The sequence below is a fragment of the Nomascus leucogenys genome, chromosome 15 (genome assembly GCF_006542625.1).
Source record: "Nomascus leucogenys isolate Asia chromosome 15, Asia_NLE_v1, whole genome shotgun sequence".
Lineage (NCBI taxonomy): Eukaryota > Metazoa > Chordata > Mammalia > Primates > Hylobatidae > Nomascus > Nomascus leucogenys.
The window spans coordinates 93,200,948-93,221,085 of record NC_044395.1 but is presented as its reverse complement, the minus strand read 5'-3'; the positions used below and the strand labels follow the sequence as shown (position 1 = coordinate 93,221,085).

Sequence of the window (20,138 nt, the reverse complement as noted above, 5' to 3'; positions counted from 1 at the left end):
AGCACAAAATTTTTAAGTTTTATCTTAATTATATTAATGTGCATGCTGCACATAACCATATTTAATGGTTCAGATTTTAACTCTATAACATTCCTGTTGCCTCATCTGAAAAAAGCTATCATTTGTCACTTGGACTATTGCAACATATTTAAACATAACCATATTTAATACTGAAATGTTAATCTTCAGATAAAATTGGCAAACTAAGAAAATGTACCAGGTTTATACTACAGCAATGCCCACAATACAATGCCTCAATTACCTCAAGATGTCTCAGATTAGATGGCATACTGTACAGATTATGCTGCCTTTGGCAAAAAGCCAAGAAAAAACAGAACTACTTAACCTAAAAAGTAGACCTTTCCTACAGGCAAGGAAAATTTAAAAAATAAGTCCTTAAGATATCTACCTATACATTTTGTCCTGAAAATGTACTTGCAGACCTGCTTTAAGTGAAAAAAGCTTAAAATGTGGGCTATAGCTGGAAAAAGAAGAAAGTAATAATTATGAATCTAAATTTTAAAACTTTACCTGTTTTCTTCTTTTTATCAGAAGTAGCATCCACAGTAGTTAAGGGAGTAGAGATGCTTTTATAAGCATCTTGATTACATCCAGGATCATCTTCATCAGAAGAAAATGAAGATAAATGTTCCAAGTTTTTAAGTTCATTATCAACTTTATCTGATGGACTGTTACTGCCAGCTTCAGACACTAAAGGTGTGGGTGTTATAGATGAAGGCTTGGGAAGTGGTGGGGGACAAAATGTACGAACTATCTGGGTCCCTGGCCGTCTAGTCCTGTTAGGCATTCGTACAGCAAGAGTGGAAAACTGCTGCTTGGGCCCGGATTTCAGAAAATCCAAGAAAGAAGCAATAAATCCTGTTTTGACTTCTGGTTGTTTTTCCTCCACCTCTTTGATCTTCTGTCTCATTTTTTCTTGATGCTGATAACCATCATGGCAGCTTTCTGAGGAAGGAGGAGTATATGGTAAGTAAGTATCTGTTCCCCTTGGATTCTGGCGTTTGCCTTGGGCAGGTCTTTTCAGCTGTTTCTGATTACTGTTGTCTTCCTCTTTAACTTGCCCTTTTCCTTTAGCTCTTTTCTTTTGAAGGTTAAAATGCATTAAATCTTGGTTTTCTTCTTCAATCTTGACACTGACTGCATCCCCAGATTGGGCCATGGCCAACAGTGCAAGTGCACTCCTAGCTGGGTTCATTGACACACCACTGTCGTCACCCCCTAAGGTAAATTCACTCTCTGATGTAGCGCTCTCTCCACTTATACTTCTACTACTAGAAACAAACTCTTGGTTTCTGTTATTATTTAATGTACTATCAACAGGAACTTCACTGTCTTCTTCAGATTCAAGATTGGTAGCAGACTGTTTCTTGAAAGGGCCAGAACTTTGCTCCTGGACTTCATGACTTGGTCCAACCACTGCTGAAGTTACTTTAGTTGGTATATTTTGACCAGGTGTTTCAATGTGCTGTTGATCAAGAGTCATTTTTGACTGAAGGGCAGGTACTGCTGAAAGGTTCACAGTAACCTGATTTCCATTTAAGGAAGTATCATTTATATTCTGTGGCTTTCCTACTGTAGCTGTCATAGAGTTAAAATCTGAAGTCACATGCCTGACATCTAACGACTGCTGAAAATGAGATTTAGAATCACCATCTTCAACAGCCTGCATGGTTTCATTTGAAGTTGACTTGGAAAAATCAGAAGGTGTGACTCCACAAGCTGCTGCTGTAGCTGCTAAGATATCATCTACATTTGATAAAATATTTCTTTCATCACTAAGAAGCACTGCCTCTGAGAAACACATTGATCCAAGAGAAACAAACTGATTCTTTGAATCATGTTGATTTGTTTCACTAAAATGGTCCTTTGTTGTTAGATGTTGTTGTAATGGTTTTGAAGACTCAGAGAGGTCCATTTTCATAACTTCAGAATTTTGAGGATGGAGTTGCTGCTGAGAATGATCGCCATTGCTTTGAATAACATGACCTTCCATCTGAAGGAAAGGATGTACTATTTGTTGAGGGCTCTGAACACGCTGTGCTTGTAAAGATGCCTTTACTTGACCTAAACCTGCCTGCAGTATTGACTGCTGAAGAATTTGTAAATCACAGGCAGAATCTAAAAGGACCTGTGTATTAGGAAGAGATGCCTGATGGCCATGCCCTAAAGCATGATTTGGAATTTGAATCTGAGATGAAGCGTTAATTATTTGATCGTGCTGTTCCTGAACCTTGGACTCATGCACCTTAAGTACAAGAGGATGCTGCTGCTTTAAGTCTTTAGTATTCAACCTTATTTGTGGAGTCTGTATTAAATTAGTTGTGTTCTTAAGATCAAGGGTAGCTGCGTTATTGACTTGGCCAATTTGTTGGTTAAGTTGTGTCACTGAACCAACAACACTTTCTTCTTTTTTTGATGCTTGTAGAGCAACCCCAATAACTTGATCTTCAAGACGGGAATTACTTCTGATTACACTCTGAGAATATCTGTCATCTGCCTTTGACACCTTATAAGTTGATTCTTGAGCATTAATTTCTCCCTCAGATAGCCTTTGGGTTGATGACTCAAGAGATGCTTGTGGCTGCAACACCTGTAACTCTTGCATTGGAAAACCATCTTCTTGCTTTGAAGATGTATACACATCTGAGTCAAGCTTTCTTTCAGCATAAGACTTTGGGTCAGGGGAAGTTATGTTATTTTGTAATGTCTGACAATGAGTAGAGGATGCAAAAGATGATGACTGGACAGTAGGCAAAAACTTCTGGGACTGGGGAGATGATGACTCTTGAGTCTGAACATTTTGGGAAGAATGCATAGAAATATAATTCTGGGTCGGGCTAGAGTCTGGCAAATTCTGAGCCCGAGAGGCAGAAGAATAAGAAAGAGAAGGGGCTGTTAATGTTAGGGACTCCCCTGAAGCATAGCTTTCTGAAGGACTAACAACTGACAAAACTTGTGATTGAGATGAATAGCTAACCTGTGTCTGGCTAACTGGTGATAAACCCTGAGAGTGACCAGATGAGTAACTTTGAGACTGACTTACTGAAGACAGATCTCTTGTTTGAGCAGGGTAATTCTCATTTGTAACTGAAGACAATACCTCTTGCTGATTAGATGAATAATTAAGCGTCTGATTTTCAGGAGTTATAGTCTGAGATGACCCAGAAAAAGTCAATGTTTTATACAAGGGTGGCAATTTCTCAACCTTGCTGGACCTATAAACCTGTGAATGAACAATAGATGGCACATTATGTGGCTGTACTAAACCGTAATTTTGGGACTGACTAACTGATAAAAGGCTTGGTAGCTGCGCTGTAGAATAAATTTGTGCTTGGCCCGATATTACAGAACTCTGATTATGTAAAGGTTTGGAATAGCTTAGTGTTTGCACAGGAGGAATTATACTTTGAGGTTTAGGGGTCTTGGTTGATGTCAGTGGTTGTTCTGTAGAACAGCTTTTTACTTTTGTAGTAGGAGGAGGATACCCTGATGATGGAATCACAGACGAGTAAGACTGAGCAAGTTCCACTGAGACCTGGGAGGTCTTCTGTTGTAATCCTCCGTTGCTCACCTGAGTGGAATCTCCAATTGGGCTACAGGATAAAGATGACTGCCTGGTTGTTTCCTGAAAATTAACTACACTTGAATTTGATAGATAACTATGTAAGGAGTGCTGTGAACCAGTCAGTTGTGCCTGAATTGACTGGGTACCTGAAGGCCGCTGATGGTGTTTAATAACACTACATTCTCGAAGAAGAGCTCTTTCAATGGAAGCAGTAGAACTAGTAAAGAGAGTTGAACTGTAGGCTTGAGGAGTCTGCTGGGCTCCCCCAAGTGCTGAAGGCAACAAACTAAATTGAGGTTGTAAAAGATGGGGTGCAGACTCTTGAGCTGAGCGGTATGTTGAAGACTGAGGTGGTATGCTGTTACTTAATACAGAACTGCCCAGGCGCTCAAATGCCAAAGCAGTTGGAACAGTTCCCTGGGAAGTCTTGATTTGTAGCAAAGGGTCATGATGACTTAAAATTCCATTTGATGTAGTGTTAAAAGTTGAATCCTGAAGCACCAAAGGTGAAGTGGTAGCAAAGTTTCTATTGCTGAAGGTGGTGGGATGCTGATAAGCAGAGAGAGATGGTGGAAGTGTTCCAGTGCTTGGCAAAGGTCCAGTAGCAAACAGCTCAGTTGCTGCTGAGGAATGCATGCCTATGAAGAAAAGGCACAAAGAGTTTTATGTAATTATGGCACAATTACTTTAATATATGTTTTCATAGTAATGACTTACATAACCCTCAACTCATCAAAATGTCTTAAGAGTGAAAAACCTGACCAGTTAGTTCTGCATGTAAATTTTGAAAATTACATTTCAAAATAGCTAGCTTCCCCCACATCCTCTTTTTTTTTTGAGACAGGGTCTTACTCTGTTGCCCAGGCTACAGCGCAGTCTTGCGATCATAGCTCACTGCAGCCGCAGTGTCCCAAGTAGCTGAGACTACAGGCGCATACCCCCAAACCTGGCTAATTTTTAAATTTTTGTAGAGATGGGGTCTTGCAATGTTGCTCAGGCTATCTTGAACTCCTGGGCTCAAGTGATCCTCCTATCTCAGTCTCCCAAAGTGATGGGATTATAGGTGCAAGCCACCATGCCTGGATTAGCTAGCTTTCATAAGGAGTAAAAATGAAGTTACAATGATATCAGCATTCATATCTGTAATTGTTATATAAGAGAATTTATATATAGTTTGATAAGGTCATAGGAAAATGAAGAAATCAGTAAAAATGTACATATCTCTAGTGATTAATTTATCCCAAAGTCCCAATGCAAAATACTAATGGACAAACTAAAATGTACATAACATTAAAATGAAAAAAAAAAACAAAACGCTAAATTGCCTACATCTAGCACGATAAATAAATATAAAAAAAAGTGAACTGCAGTTTCTTTTACCAAAATATATTCACTTTAAAAATCTCTTGCATTTCAAGCTTTGACTTCCTATGAACAAATTCCCAATCATAATAGATGCATGTTTATCATGAAAAGTTGATCAGAAATTAACAAAGTACTGTCAGAAAGAGACTGTTAACATTTCAGGACAGCATTTTAGCCACATATAGCAAAAGTAAAAATGGGTATACCCTTGTGATCTGAAAGTTCTATAGAAATGTATTCTATAGAAATAAGTGCATACAAAAATATTTGTACCAGATATTCATTATAGTTATCGTTTATGGTAAGTAGAAACAACAAAAAGTCCATAAACAAGGGATCAACCAAATAATTATGGCATACCATAATAATACTATTGCCATAAACATTAAGGTGGATATATATGTTTTGACATAGAAGGATATCCAATAAAAATAAATAACAAACTGTGAGTTCCTCTTTGAAAAGTTAGGAACTATCACTTTCTACTTTATATACCTTTTTACTATTTAAATGTTTTATATGAACTTCCATTAAATTTTTTTTTTCATTTTTGGAAAAATGGGGAAAACAATTCTCTGGCTTTTTGAAAAATATTTTCCTACTTTCCATTAAATATCCAAAAAGAATTACTACTACAAAGATAGAAAATGTCTAGTGGCACTTGAAAGAATAAGTAACACTTAGAAATGTTTAAAATAATACACTGATAGGAACTAGAATAGACTTTTGAGATAATATAGTTCAACTCCTTTGCTCTAGCAATTAGGAAACTGGGGTTGACTTGTGATGTGACTTGCTGAGGGTCAAGTGATATTCATGAAACTCTAATCAACTGACTCTACTGCTCTTTACCAGAGATCTCCTATTGTTCTTTTGTGTGTGTTGGGGTGGGGGTGGGGGGTTTAAAACACAGTAAGTAAACAGTAATAAAGAACTGACATTTAACTAAATGTAAAATTACAAATAATGGATTTTTAATGGTTATTATGAGGTGTTTTATGTCACATATATCAAATCATATTTAAAGAACCAATTGTAATTACATGGTGACTGACATTATCACAGTTATGCCTAGAATGAGGAAGAGGCTAGTTACAAAGGACAGAGAATATCTGGGGCTTAAAGTGGTGGTAAGGAGCTTCTATTTCTTGAAATCCTTCTATCCAGCAGAGTGATAAAAGATCTTTCTCACTTCACTTACTTCTGCATGATTTGTTAGATTAATGTAGAAGGGAGTCACAGAGGCTAGCAAATTCCCCACAGTATGCCCACAGAAGATATTTTGAAATGCATCTAATGATCATATTGTAATCTCAAACATGCCAAAAGATGATGTTCCTTATCCTAACACACTAACACTAATACCTTCTTCCAACTAATGGTGTATTTATATGTTGTGTATGTTTTTGTCTCAATTTCATTTTTATTTCCCAGAGTACATTAGTTTAGGTCCAGTTTAATGTGCTCAAAAATCCATTAAATTTCTTCTAAATGGCCATATGATAGTAAAATCAGTCATGCTCTAAGAAAAAGTAAAAATAAAAAAGCTTCTACCTACTAACCTGAGAGTCCAAGCCCTTCTGAGTGCAATTCAATTATGAGATCAGATACAAACTGCAAAAATGAATTGTTAAAAATTGAATCCTAGGCTGGGAGCTTTTGGGAGGCTGAGGCAGGCAGATCACATAAGGTCATGAGTTTGAGACCAGCCTGGCCAATGTGGTGAAACCCTGTCTCTACTAAAAACGTCAAAATTAGCCGGGCATGGTGGCGCATGCCTGTAATCCCAGCCACTCAGGAGGCTGAGGCACAAGAATCACTTGAACCCGGGACGCAGAGGTTGCAGTGAGCCAAGATTGTGCCACTGCACTCCAGCCTGGGCGACAGAGTGAGACTCTGTCTCAAAAAACAAAACAAAACAAAACAAAACTGAAACCTCAAAAACCACAAAAACTTTAAAAACAAACTATACAAGAGTAAAAACACTTCACAGATATATTAACAGATTTTCTTTTGTTTTATTTTAAAACTTCTTCAACTCTCAAGTTTCAGCACGAATATACTGATAGGAAAATCTAACTAAATACATGAAATATAAAATTATTTCAGGAAGTAAAAAATAAAGCTATGTTTTAAAATATTATTTTATTTCACCAAATCATTAATTATCCCCTTAGAAGCAGGAAAAAAAATTTTGCTAAGGCACACTGAGAAACTTCTATTAGTGGAATTTACATCAGAATGTTAAAATACTATTTCCTATACCTATCCCTTAAAAACATATTCTCAAATACACTGACATTTCTTAAGACAACACTCCAAAAAAAATTCCTGTCATACTACAAAAAACAAATATATAGATATAATTTTTGATGAGAAATGGTTGAAAAGTAAAATAAGAAAAATGAAATAGAAAAGCACATTATAGACCTTGTAATTATTGCGGGAAAATGGGCACATCATAATATCAACTTGTAATGGCTCTTATTAGTGATTTAATCTATCCAATTAAGGATAACTTTATATAAAACTAACAATGAAATGAGTCCCAAGATTTTTTTTTACTATAACAGCTACCCATTCTGAAGTCACTAAAATAAATTTTAATCTTTGCTTCTTTCAAGTAGACAATTGCTAGATATAAACCTTATATAAGACCTTCTTTAATCATTATCTACCCCTCAATGTCAATTTACTAGTTTTTGTCAGAATGCTAAAACTAAATTTCTGCCAGTAATAAATTCTTGAATTTTATCCACCTGAAAATTTTGAAAAATTCCAGGTCTTAAAGTTCAGTGGAAAATCGGTATTGTAACAAAACTCCCAGCCACAATGACAAGGCCATCAAATGTATATGTTTCATCAGCATTTTTATAGGACTTAAAAATTCTAAAAACAGAGAGTCACCTGTCTGCCAGGATGGAGCCCTGAATTGTGGTAAGAGAGTAGTTCCTGAAGCAGCAGCCTGAGCAGTTCGGGATTCAGCAGTAGACAGAAAATTCATCACTGAAGACTGTTTAGTGTTACTGCTGGCACTGTTCACACTAGTATCAAATATTCCAGAAAGACCTAAATTTGAAGATAAAATATATCCCAAAGTAAAAAAAAAATATGTACTTGTATAAAATTATATTCCTGACTCTATTTTAAAATTTCTGAAAATTGAGGCCAAAACATTCTACAACCCCAGATGGTTTTATTTTGATAGTAAACATATTAATTTGACCAAGCATATTTATAATTTAAAATCTCCAAAGATGCATGAAAGAAGATCTTTTAATTTATTAATTATATAAATATTCCGTTGGTAAAAACCAAAGCTTTGGTTGGGCGCAGCGGCTCATGCCTGTAATCCCAGCACTTCTGGAGACCGAGGTGGAAGGATCACAAGGTCAGGAGTTTGAGACCAGCCTGGCCAATATGGTGAAACCCCGCCTCTACTAAAAAATACAAAAATTAACTGGGCATGGTGGCAGGTGCCTGTAGTCCCAGCTACTCAGGAGGCTGAAGCAGGAGAATCACTTGAACCTGGGAGGTGGAGGTTGCAGTCAGCCAAGATCATGCCACTGCACTCCAGCCTGGCCGACAGAGCAAGACTCCATGTCAAAAATAAAAACAAAAAACAAGCTTTTACTCTCATTTCATTTCCCATGGCATGAGTATGTCCTACACATTCAGAACTCAACACATGAAAATTGGTTTTTCTTCTTATTCACTAAATGTACCCAGACTTGTAGTATATTTCACAAGAGAATTGTTACCAGTAGGTTGAGGTGTGGGAGCATATCCAGGAAGCTGATGAGAGGCTGCAAAACTCTGTCTCTGAAGGAGATCTGTTTCAGAGTGTGAGGGATGTCCTTCTTCATAGCTTAAACTAGAGGACATTAAAAATCAGTGACCAAAATACACAGTGCAAACAATCTGATAAAAAAAACTTCTAGAAGAGCAACGATAAAAGTAGTAGAAACCTTTGACCAACTTCCTGACCTACAGATAAGTGGATCAAACACAGTCTGACAATACTATCACAATGGAGAAAATATATTTAAGATGCATTAGGAAGAAAAATAATACACGGCATTTTCTTTAATTCAATTCTACCTCAGACAAGAGTCTTTTTACTGGGAGAGGTAATGTGGTACAGGAGAAAAAGCAATATCCTGGACAACAGAGAGCTGAATTCATTGTACAGGTTCTACTTCTGGCTTACAGTGTAATTTAAATAAGTGACTCAATTATTGTTGGACTAATTTCATCTGTATAAAAAAAGGACCAGATGAAATAACCTCCATAACCTAATTATAGTATTCTATGGAATAACAGATAATTCAAATAAATAATTAATACTATTTCCCAATAACTCACTGAGAAAACTTCAAGCTCAAACATTTTCAGAGTAGTCCAAAACAAGATTTTTTCCCCCTCTCCTTGGAAAGGAAAGGTTATGTTTTTATTTTGAATATTTTAAACCCATAGAAAGAAATCAAAAGTACAATGAACACCATATACCTGTCCCTTAAGATTCAACAACTATTAAGATTTTGTAACATTTATTTTTCTCTATACACACATAACCACTTTTCTTTTTTTTGCAAAACAACTTGAAAATAACTTGGAGATATCATCAGTTGCATCTCATAGGAATAAGGACATTCTTATATAACCAGGTATCATTATCAGACTTAAACACATTTAGCATTAATTCAATAATCATATAATACATAGGTCTTATTCCAGTTTCCCCAATTATTGCCAAACATCTAAAAGTTTTAAGCTCTTTTTAACTAGGATCCAATCAAAATTCAGTAATTTCATTTGGTTATTTCTCTAACTTAGTATCAGTGCCTTCACCCAACCCCTAATCCCAAATCCTTTGACCTTTTGAAGAATCCAGGGCAACTAAATTATAAGATGTCCCAAATTCTGGATTTGTCTTAAGAGACAGGGTCTCTGTCACCCAGGCTAGAGTGCAGCAGCTGGATCATAGCTCGTTGTAGCCTCCAACTCCTGGGCTCAAGCAATCCTCCTGCCTCAGTCTCCCAAGTAGCTGGGACTACAGACATGAGCCACCACACCTGACCTGTTGTGTACTTCTTATTGCATCACATGAGGAGGCACACAGTGTCAGTTTGTCTCATTACTGATGATTCTGAGCTTGAAGTGGTTAAGGTAATGTGTCCTTATTAATGTCTGCAACACAGCCTGGTGTGGTGGCTCATGCCTGTAATCCCAGTACTTTGGGAAGGTGAGGCAGGCGGATCACTTGGGGTCAGGAGTTCGAGACCGGCCTGGCCAACATGGCAAAACCCCATCTCTACTAAAAATACAAAAATTAGCTGGGCATGGTGGCATAGGTCTCGAATTTCAGCTACTCTGGAGGTTGAGGCACGAGAATCGCTTGAACCCAGGAGGCAGACGTTGCAGTGAGCTGAGACTGCACCATTGCACTCCAGCCTGGGTGACAGAACGAGACTCTGTCTCCAAAAAAAAAAAAAAGCGATGTATCAACATTCCAGTAGTTTTGCATCTTTGTCAATACTTGATCTTTTCAGTCTTCTTAATTTTAGCCATTCTAGGTGGGTTCAGTGGAGTACCATTGGGATTAATTTGCATTTCTCTGATAACATACGAGGAGGTGTATCTTTCTGTATGTTTGTAAGGCTATTCTTTTAGCTTCTCTAGTGAAGTTTATTCAAATCTTTAGCCCTTTTAAAAGATCTAGGTTGTCATCAATTTCATTACTGGGTATACATCCAAAAGGAAACAAGTCATTCTACCAAAAAGACATTTACTCACATGTTCATTGCAGCATTATTCACAATAGCAAAGACATGGAGTCAACCCACAGGTGCCCGTCAACGGTTGACTGGATAAAGAAAATGTGGTACACAAACATCTTAGAATACCACACAACCACACAACATGATTAAAAAGAACTAAATCATGTCCTTTGCAGCAATATGGATGCTGCTGGAGGCTATAATCTTAATCAAATTAATGCAGGCACAGAAAACCAAATACCACATGTTCTCACTAATAAGTGGGAGCTAAACATTGGGTATTTGGAAATAAAGATGGCAATAATAGAAACCGGGGGCCACTAGAAGAGGGAAGAAGGGGGTAAGGACTGGAAAACAAACTGTCAGCTACTATGCTCATCAGTACCCAGGTGACAGGATCATTTGTATTCCAAACTTCAGCATCATGCTGTAACAAACCTGCACATGTACCCCCTGAATCTAAAATAAAAGCTGCAAATAAAACCAAACCTGGGTTGTTTCCCTTCTTATTGGGTTTTAAAAGTTCTTTACATATCCTGGATCAAAATTCATTGTCAAATATATGTATTGGGAGTATTTTCTCCCAGTCTATTGGCTTGCCTTTTCATTCTCTTTCATTTTCCAGTGTCTTTATTTATTTATTCCTTTTTTTTTTTTTTTTTTTTTTGAGACAGGGTCTCACTCTGGTCGCCCAACCTCGAGTGCAGTGGCATGATCACGGCTCACTGCAGCCTCCATTTCCCAGGCTCAGGTGATTCTCTCACCTCAGTCTCCCGAGTAGCTGGGACCATAGGCGTGCACTACCACCACCAGCTAACTTTTTATAGAGACAAAGCTTGTCCATGTTGCCCAGGCTGGTCTGGAACTCCTGGACTCAAACAAGCAATCTACCCACCTTGGACTCCCAAAGTGCTGGGATTACAGGTGTGAGCCACCACACCTGGCCTCCAGTGTCTTTAAATAATGAGGTTTTAATTTTTGCTCAATGTGAATTATCAAGATTTTTTGTTTTATAGTTTGTGCTTTTGGTGTCCTAAGAAATCTTCACCAACCCAAAGTCACTAATATATTCTCCTATGTTTTATTTTGAAAGTTTTAATGTTTTTGCTTTTATGTTTAGGTCTGTGACTCATTTTGAGATCTTTTTGTGTGTATCGTGTGAGGTAAAGTTCAAGGTTCAAATTTTTCACATTTTCACTTTTTAAAAATTAGGTACAATTTGCATAGGTAGAATTCACCTTTTCTAGGGCTTTTTTTTTCTTTTTTTTAAATGAGACGGAGTCTTGCTCTGTTGCCAGGCTGGAGTGCAGTGGTGCGATCTCGGTTCACTGCAACCTCCACTTTCCAGGTTCAAGCGATTCCCCTGCCTCAGCCTCCCAAGTAGCTGGGACTACAGGCACCCGCCATCATACCCGGCTAATTTTTTGTATTTTAGTAGAGATGGGGTTTCACCATGTTGGCCGGGATGGTCTTGATCTCCTGATCTCGTGATCCACCCACCTGGGCCTCCCAAAGTGCTGGGATTACAGGTGTGAGCCACCGCGCCCGGCCTTTTTTTTTTTTTGAGACAAGTCTCACTCTGTTGCCCAGGCTGGAGTGTAGTGGTGTGATCTTGGCTCACCACAACCTCCACCTCCTAGGTTCAAGCAATTCTCCTGCCTCAGCCTCCCGAGTAGCTGGGATTTCAGGCGTGCACCACTGTGCCAGGCTAATTTTTTTTGTATTTTTAGTAGAGACGGGGTTTTGCCATGTTGGCCGGGCTGGTCTTGAACTCCTGACCTCAGGTGATCTGCCCACCTCGGCCTCCCAAAGTGCTGGGATTACAGGCATGAGCCACTGTGCCCGGCCCTCTAGTGTGTGTTTTGATACCTGCATAAACAAACCACAGAAACCAAGGGAAAGAACACCTCCATCACCACAAAGATTCCCCCTGCCTCTCTGCAGTGAACCCATCCTACCACCAAGTCCCCAGATCTGTTTTCTGCTTCTGTTATTTTGCCTTTTCCAAAATGTCATATAAATGGTATCATTTAATATGTAGTCTTTGTGTCTGGCTTTTCACTTAGTGTAACACCTCTGAGATTCATCTATGTTGTTATTTCTATCAGTGATTCACTCCTTTTTATTGCTGAGCAGTATTCCATTACATGGTTTTACCACGGGTTGGTTTGTTTTTTTAAACCTTCTCACCAGTTGAGAGACATCTGGGGCAATCATGAATATAACTGCTATACACATGTGCGTAAGTTTCTGTGTGAACCTAAGTTTTAATTTCACTTGAGTAGGGAGATGGCTAAGTTATACAGTAACGTATGTTTAACTCAGATAAACTGCATGTTTTCCAGAGAGGCTATAACATTTTACATTCCCACCAATAATGTATGTCTAGTAACTCTGCATCCATATGGGCCCTAGGTATTGTTAGTTTGTAAGTTGTTACTTAAAAAAAAAAAAAAATTAGGCCGGGCATGGTGGCTCACACCTATAATCCCAGCACTTTAGGAGGCTGAGGTGGGTGGATTGCTTGAAGTCAGGAGTTCAAGACCAGCTTGGCCAATATGGGAAAACCCCATCTCTACTAAAAATACAAAAATTAGCCAGGCATGGTGGCACAGGTCTGTAATTCTAGCTACTCAGGAGGCTGAGGCATGAAAACCGATTGAACCTGGGAGGCGGAGGTTGCAATGAGCCGAGATCACACCACTGCACTCCAGCCTGGGCGACAGAGTGAGATTCTGGCTCAAAACAAAACAAAACAAAACAAAAATTAGCCATTCTAATTGATGTGCAATAAATATCTCACCATCTGCCATGTAGAAATCTTTAGTAAAAGTACTACTGAAATATTCTGCCCATTTTTATTGGGTTGTTTTCTATTATTGAGTTTTGAGAGTTGCTTATATATTCTGGAGCAAGTTCTTGGCCAGTTATGTTTTGCAAATATTTTCTCTGACCCAGTGGCTTTCATTCTTATAACAGTATCTTTAGAAGGGCAAAAGCTCTTAATTTGGATCAGTTTTTAATTTATCTGTTGTACTTTTGGTGTTGTACCTAAGAAATCTTTGCCTAATTTAAGATCTCAAAGATTTTCTGTTTTCTTCTGGAAGTTTTATAGTTATCAACTTTTCCATTTAGGGCTATAATCCATTTGGAGTTAATTTTTTATACGTGGTGTAAAAGGTTGATACTCATATTTAAAATTTCAATGTGCGACGGTTCCAGCACTATATATTGAAAAGATTCTTCTTTACCTATTGAATTGTCTTGGCACCTCTGTCAAAAACCAATAAACCATATATATGGGTTTCTATTCCTTGACTATAGTGTTACACTGACCAGTGACTGTTCATATAAATCAATCCACAAATAACTTTATTTTATATAACTGTATTTATAGTGTCTTCAATTCAATAACACAAATCTTCCAAATTTGTTCTTTTTCCAAAATTGTTTTGCTGTGCTAGGTATTTCCACATACATTTGAGTTAGCTTGTCAATTTCTATGACAACAAAAAAACTGTATTGAATCTAAACATCAATTTGGGAAAAATTATACCATCTTAAAAGTACTGAATCTTTTAAGCCATGAATATGGTATTAGCTGTTTCTGGTCTTTAATTTCTCTCAACAATCTTTTGTAGTGTTTAGTGTATAATTCTTACATGTATTTTGTTAAATTTATCCCTAAGTATCTTTTGCTATTCTGTTCTAAATGATTTTGTAAAAAAACAAATTTGGAATAAAACTTTCATACCATAAAGGTCACTCTTTTAAAGTATGCTAATCAGTGGTTTTTAGAACATTCAGACTTGTGCAACTGCCACCACAATCTAATTTTAGAATATTTTAATCACCCGCCAAATAAACGTGTATCCATGAGCAATTGGTCCTATTTCCCTCCTCTCCTCAGCCCCTGGCAATCACTGATCTACCTTCTGTCTCTATGGATTTGCCTATTCAAAACAGTTCATAAAAACTGAATCATACTACATGTGGCTTTTTATGACTGGCTTCTTTCACTAAATATGTTTTCAAGGTTCACCTTATTACAACATGGATATATCAGTACCTCATTCCTTTTTAGGGCTGAATATTCCATTGTATGGATATACCACATTTTGTTTATCCATTCATCAGCTGATGGACATTTGGGTTGTTTCTACTTTTGGGCTATGAACATTCATGTACAAGTTTTTGTATAGATGTATGTTTTAATTTCTCTTGGGTATATATATATCCAGGAGTGAAATTGCTGGGTCAAATGAAAACTCCATGTTTAACATTTTGAGAAATGGCCAAACTGTTTTCCAAAGTGGCTGTACCATTTTACATTCCCACCAGCAAAGTATAAGTTATAATTTCTCAACATTCTCACTAATATTTATTATTTGTATTTCTCATTATCTATAATAGACATCCTAACAGGTGTGGAGTGGTTCTGATTTGCATTTACCTCATGATGACTAATAATGTACAGCATCTTTGCATGTGCTTACTGACCACTTGCATCTTCTTTGGACAAGTGTCTATTCACATGCTTTGCTCATATTTTAACTGGGTTATCTTTTTATTATTAAAGTATAAGAGTTCTTTAAATATGCTGGATACAAGTCCCCAATAAATCTGATTTTTAACATTGTTTTCCATTCATTGGTTATCTTTTCACTTTCTGATGGTATCATGTACAGCACAAAAATTTTTTATTTTGAAGTCCAATTTATTTTTTCCTTTGTCACTCATGCTTTTGATAGCATATCTAAGAAATAACTTGTAATCCAAGGTCATGAAGATTTATGCCCACGTTTTCTCTAAGAGTTTTTTAGTTTTAGCTTTTACACTTAGGACAACAGATCCATTTCAAATTAATTATTTTATATGGTGTGAGGTAGGAGTCCAGCTTCATTCTTTTGCTACTCAAAGTGTAATGTAGAAATCCCTTAATACAAAAACCCAAATGCCCAACTGCTATTTTCAAAATATGCTTACGATTTTATATGCTTTTAAAATGATCATAGCAATCATTCTCTATATTAAAACAAGCTACATGTGTATTTCCTTACTCTGGCGGACAGAGCCCAGAAGCAATGACACTCCAGCAGCAAAGAACATACCTAGTACCCAGATTGGTTTCTCGTACCATTCTCCAAGAAAAAGGAACCAAGGCTCCTTGGAGAAATGGCTGATTCTAGTACTGGGGCAGGAAATATACAAGATGAGTCTGGAGTATCTTGTAGTGCCAGAAAGTAAGAAAGTGCTAAAAAGAAAGGGGGCAGAGAGGGAGGGAGAAAAAAAGAGAAAAAGACATTTATGTCAAAGGAACACACAAGCTAAGTGAAAAAGTTCCCAATGACCAAAGCAGGAACATTTTGAGCAACATAATAGTACTGGCTTGTAACCCAAAGTATAAAATATATATCCATGGGTTCATACTGATAATTAAATGATTGAATAAATAGAGAGGAAGAGACAAATTTCCCTTGAAGAATTCCCAATTAATTTATGTAGATTCTCTACCCTGAAGGAGGGAGACCATAACTCCCCACTCACGTGTAGACTGCACACAGTGACGCCTTTCCAAAGAGTATAGTATTGAAAGGAGGAAAAAAAAGAGTAACTTTACAGTGTAGAAACCTGAAAAGAATCGACCAGGTGATAAAGGCTTTTATCAGTAGTGATAAATCATGTTGATAGTATGTACCACTAACAGGATGTGATGAAAGTGACACTTTGCCCCTGTGGTCTCCCTCCTCAAAACCAGTAACACCGGTCTAAACACGAAAAGAAAAAACATTAGGCAAATTCCAAAAGAGGGGTATCCTATAAAATACTTGCCCAGTACTTCTGAAAACTGTGAAGGTTATCAAAAGCAAAGTAAAAAGAGGGAAAGGCCAGAGGAGTGCTCGATACCAGATTGAGCAACATAGCGATACTCACTCTCTAAAAAACTTTTAAAAATTTGCCAGGCATAATGGTGCCTGCTTGTGGTTCCCAGCTACACATTTCGGCCCAGGAGTTCATAGGTGATCATGCCACTGAACTCTAGCCTGGATGACAGAGCAAGACTTTGTCTCTTAAAAACAAAACCGCAACAACAAAAACAACAAACTAAGCTGGAAAAAACTGTCATAGATAAGAGGAGACAGAAAAAGACATTAAGTAAATCTACGGAAATCTGAATAAACTATAGGCTTTAGTTAATAATAATGTATTAATATTGGTTCATTAACTGTAACAAATATCCCGTACCAATGTAAGATGGTAACAATAGGGAAAACTAGGTGGGGGGTGTATGGGAACTCTATACTATGTTCCTGATTTTTCTGTAAATCTAAAACAGTTCCCAAAAATGAAGTCTACATTTAAAAAAATGTAAGCCATGCGAAATCTAAACACAACTTCCTAAGCGTTAGAATAATTATTGATCTAATTTATAAATACCAGGGGTTTCTGGGGGAAAGAGGGTGTTCCTTATAAATCTTTGCTAACTCCAATCACTTCTTGAACAGGCAAGGAATTATTATACCTAAGTGGTTTCCTTGCCTCTGCTCTTGCCCCTCTTTCCCCTCATCCTCAGGCTGAGTCATTCTCTTAAAAAGGTAAAATCAAATCATGAAAAACTTTCCAACGGCTTCCCACCTCACAAGAGTCACAACTTCTTACAAAGTTCTCAAGGCACTACATGATCTAGTTGCTGCTCCCTTACATGTCTGATTTTAGCTCCTATTTTTTACTCCCAGCCACACAGGTCTCTTGCCTTTTCCCTCAAACTCACTCCTCATTTCCCCTTAGGTCTCTGCTTAAATTTCACCTCTCAAGATTTCCCTGACCACCTCATATAAAACTTCTTATTCTGTCCTCTCTCTCCACATGCCCTAACCCTCTTTATTTTTCTCCATGCAATAAACACTCAACATGCTATATATATTAACTATATATAGTATGCTAGTTTGCCCAGTATGCACTGAAAGGTAAACTCCTTAAGGACAGGGCCTTTGCTTTATTCACTGGTACATCCCAAGCACCCAGAATAGTATGTGGTACACAGTAGGTACTCATAAATAATTACAACCCATGTACAGTTTCGGAAGAGAAATCAGCTTCAAGTTAGAGCTCAACTATCTCTCAAACTTCTACTGAGTGCCTACTTGACTGGGCAGGCATCCTGTTAAGGACTAGGGAGTCAAAAATGAAAGATTAAGCCAGTAGGTCAGTCCATGCTAATTAAAAACTGAATTATCTGAGACTTACTATTATTAATTTTAGGCATTATATAAGGATTTCATATAAGGCCAAAACCTACTTGAGCTACCATCTAATGATATTAATTACTGAAGCACAAAACAAGAGAGCTGTACATTTTAAGTCACAAAGAGCGATGCAGAGAAATGCTTTTTTTTTTTTTTTGGAGACAGAATCTCACACTGTCACCCAGGCTGGAGTGCAATCGCACAATCTCAGCTCACTGCAACCTCCGCCTCCGGGGTTCAAGCGATTCTCCTGTCTCAGTCTCCCAAGTAGCTGGGACTATAGGCCCGTGCCACCACGCCCAGTTAATTTTTGTATTTTTAGTGGAGATGGGGTTTCACCATGTTGGCTAGGCTAGTCTTGAACTCCTGACCTCAAGTGATCCGCCCACCTTGGCCTCCCAAAGTGCTGGGATTACAGACATGAGCCGCCACACCTGGCCATAAAATAGGGTTTTTTGGTATCTTATGTTCAATGGGATAAATATTACATTTGACATAAAGTTAGCTGTGAATAAAGCAATAGTAGTTAACTGATTAAGAAAATATTAATAAAATCTCATGTCTCCCTCAAAAAGTTAAACATCATTACCACATGACCCAGCAACCCTACTCCCATATACCCATGAGAATGGAAACATGTTCACACAAAAACTTGTACATAAATGTTCATAGCAACATTATTCATAATAGTCAAAAGGTGGAAACAATCCAAATGTGCAAAAACTAATAAATGAATAAACAAAATGTGATGTAGTCAAACAAAGGAATATTATTCACCCACGAAGAGGCACAAAATACTGATACATGCTACAACCTGGAGGAATCTGGAAGTACTATGCTAAATGAAAGAAGCCAAACACAAAAGACCACATATAATTCCATTTAGTGTCATGCCCGGCTGGGCGTGGTGGCTCACACCTGTAATCCCAGCACTGTGGGAGGCCAAGGTGGGTGGATCACCTGAGGTCAGGAGTTCGAGACTAGCCTGGCCAACATAGCAAAACCCCATCTCTACTAAAAATACAAAAATTAGCTGGGTGTGGTAGCATGCATCTGTAGTCCCAGCTACTCAGGAGGCTGAGGCAGAAGAATCGCTTGAACCCGGGAGGTGGAGGTTGCAGTGAGCCGAGATCACGCCACTGTACTCCAGCCTGGGCAACACAGCGAGACTCCGAGACTCCATCTCAAAAAAAAAAAAAAAAAAAAAAAAAAAAGAGTCTTGCCCAATGTAACAATGTTTCAATCAACAGACCACATGTACAACTTACAATACCTTATTTTTACTGTACCTTTTCTATGTTTAGGGGTGTTTAGATACACAAATACTTACCGTTGTGTTACAACTGCCTAGAGTATTCAGGGCAGTAAGATCCTGTACAGGTTTGTAGCCTAGGATTGACAGATCATACCATATAGCCTAGGTGTGTATAGTCTACACCATCTAGGTTTGTGTAACTATACCCTAAGATGTTTGCACAGTGATATAATTGCCTAACGACACATTTCTCTGAACATACCCCTTTTGTCAAGTGATGCATGGCTATACATGAAATGTCCCAAACAAGCAAATCCATGGAGACAGATTACTGCATTTGCCAGGGTCTGGGGAGAAGGGAAACTAGGAAAAGACTGCTACCGGGCATGTGTTTCTTTATTAGGTAATGAAAATGCTCTAGAAATGAGATAATGGTGATGGTTGTACAACCTTGTGAGTATTCTAAAAATTATTGAATTGTGTGCTTTAAAATGGTCACTCATCCATGTAAATTATATCAATAAAAATTATATTCATCCGGCCAAGCACGGTGGCTCATGCCCGTAATCCCAGCATTCTGGGAGGCCGAGGCAGGCGGATCACCTGAGGTCGGGAGTTGGAGACCAGCCTGACCAACATAGAGAAACCCTGTCTCTACTCAAAATACAAAATTAGCCGGGTGTGGTGGCACATGCCTGTAATCCCAACTACTCGGGAGGCTGAGGCAGGAGAACCGCTTGAACCCGGGAGGTGGAGATCACACCATTGCACTCCAGCCTAGGCAACAAGAGTGAAACTCCGTCTCAGAAAAAAAAAAATTATATTCATCCAACCTTAGTGATCATTTTTAATTTTTCATGAACTATGCAACACTACCAAACAAGAAGGTGGTTTCTAGATAAGCC

At 37.9% G+C, this 20,138-nt stretch overlaps 1 protein-coding gene across 1 annotated transcript in view; it reads right to left on the bottom strand.

Moving 5' to 3' along the window:
- QSER1 (glutamine and serine rich 1) overlaps positions 1-20,138 on the bottom strand; it is an 80,393-nt gene that overhangs the window by 37,283 nt on the left and 22,972 nt on the right. Inside the window, exons 2-4 of the mRNA XM_003254379.4 lie at positions 8,713-8,825; positions 7,859-8,020; positions 532-4,224 (exon numbers count right to left, since the gene is read on the bottom strand). Coding sequence (XP_003254427.2) covers positions 532-4,224; positions 7,859-8,020; positions 8,713-8,825 — 3,968 coding nt within the window. The remainder of the gene's footprint in view (positions 1-531; positions 4,225-7,858; positions 8,021-8,712; positions 8,826-20,138) is intronic.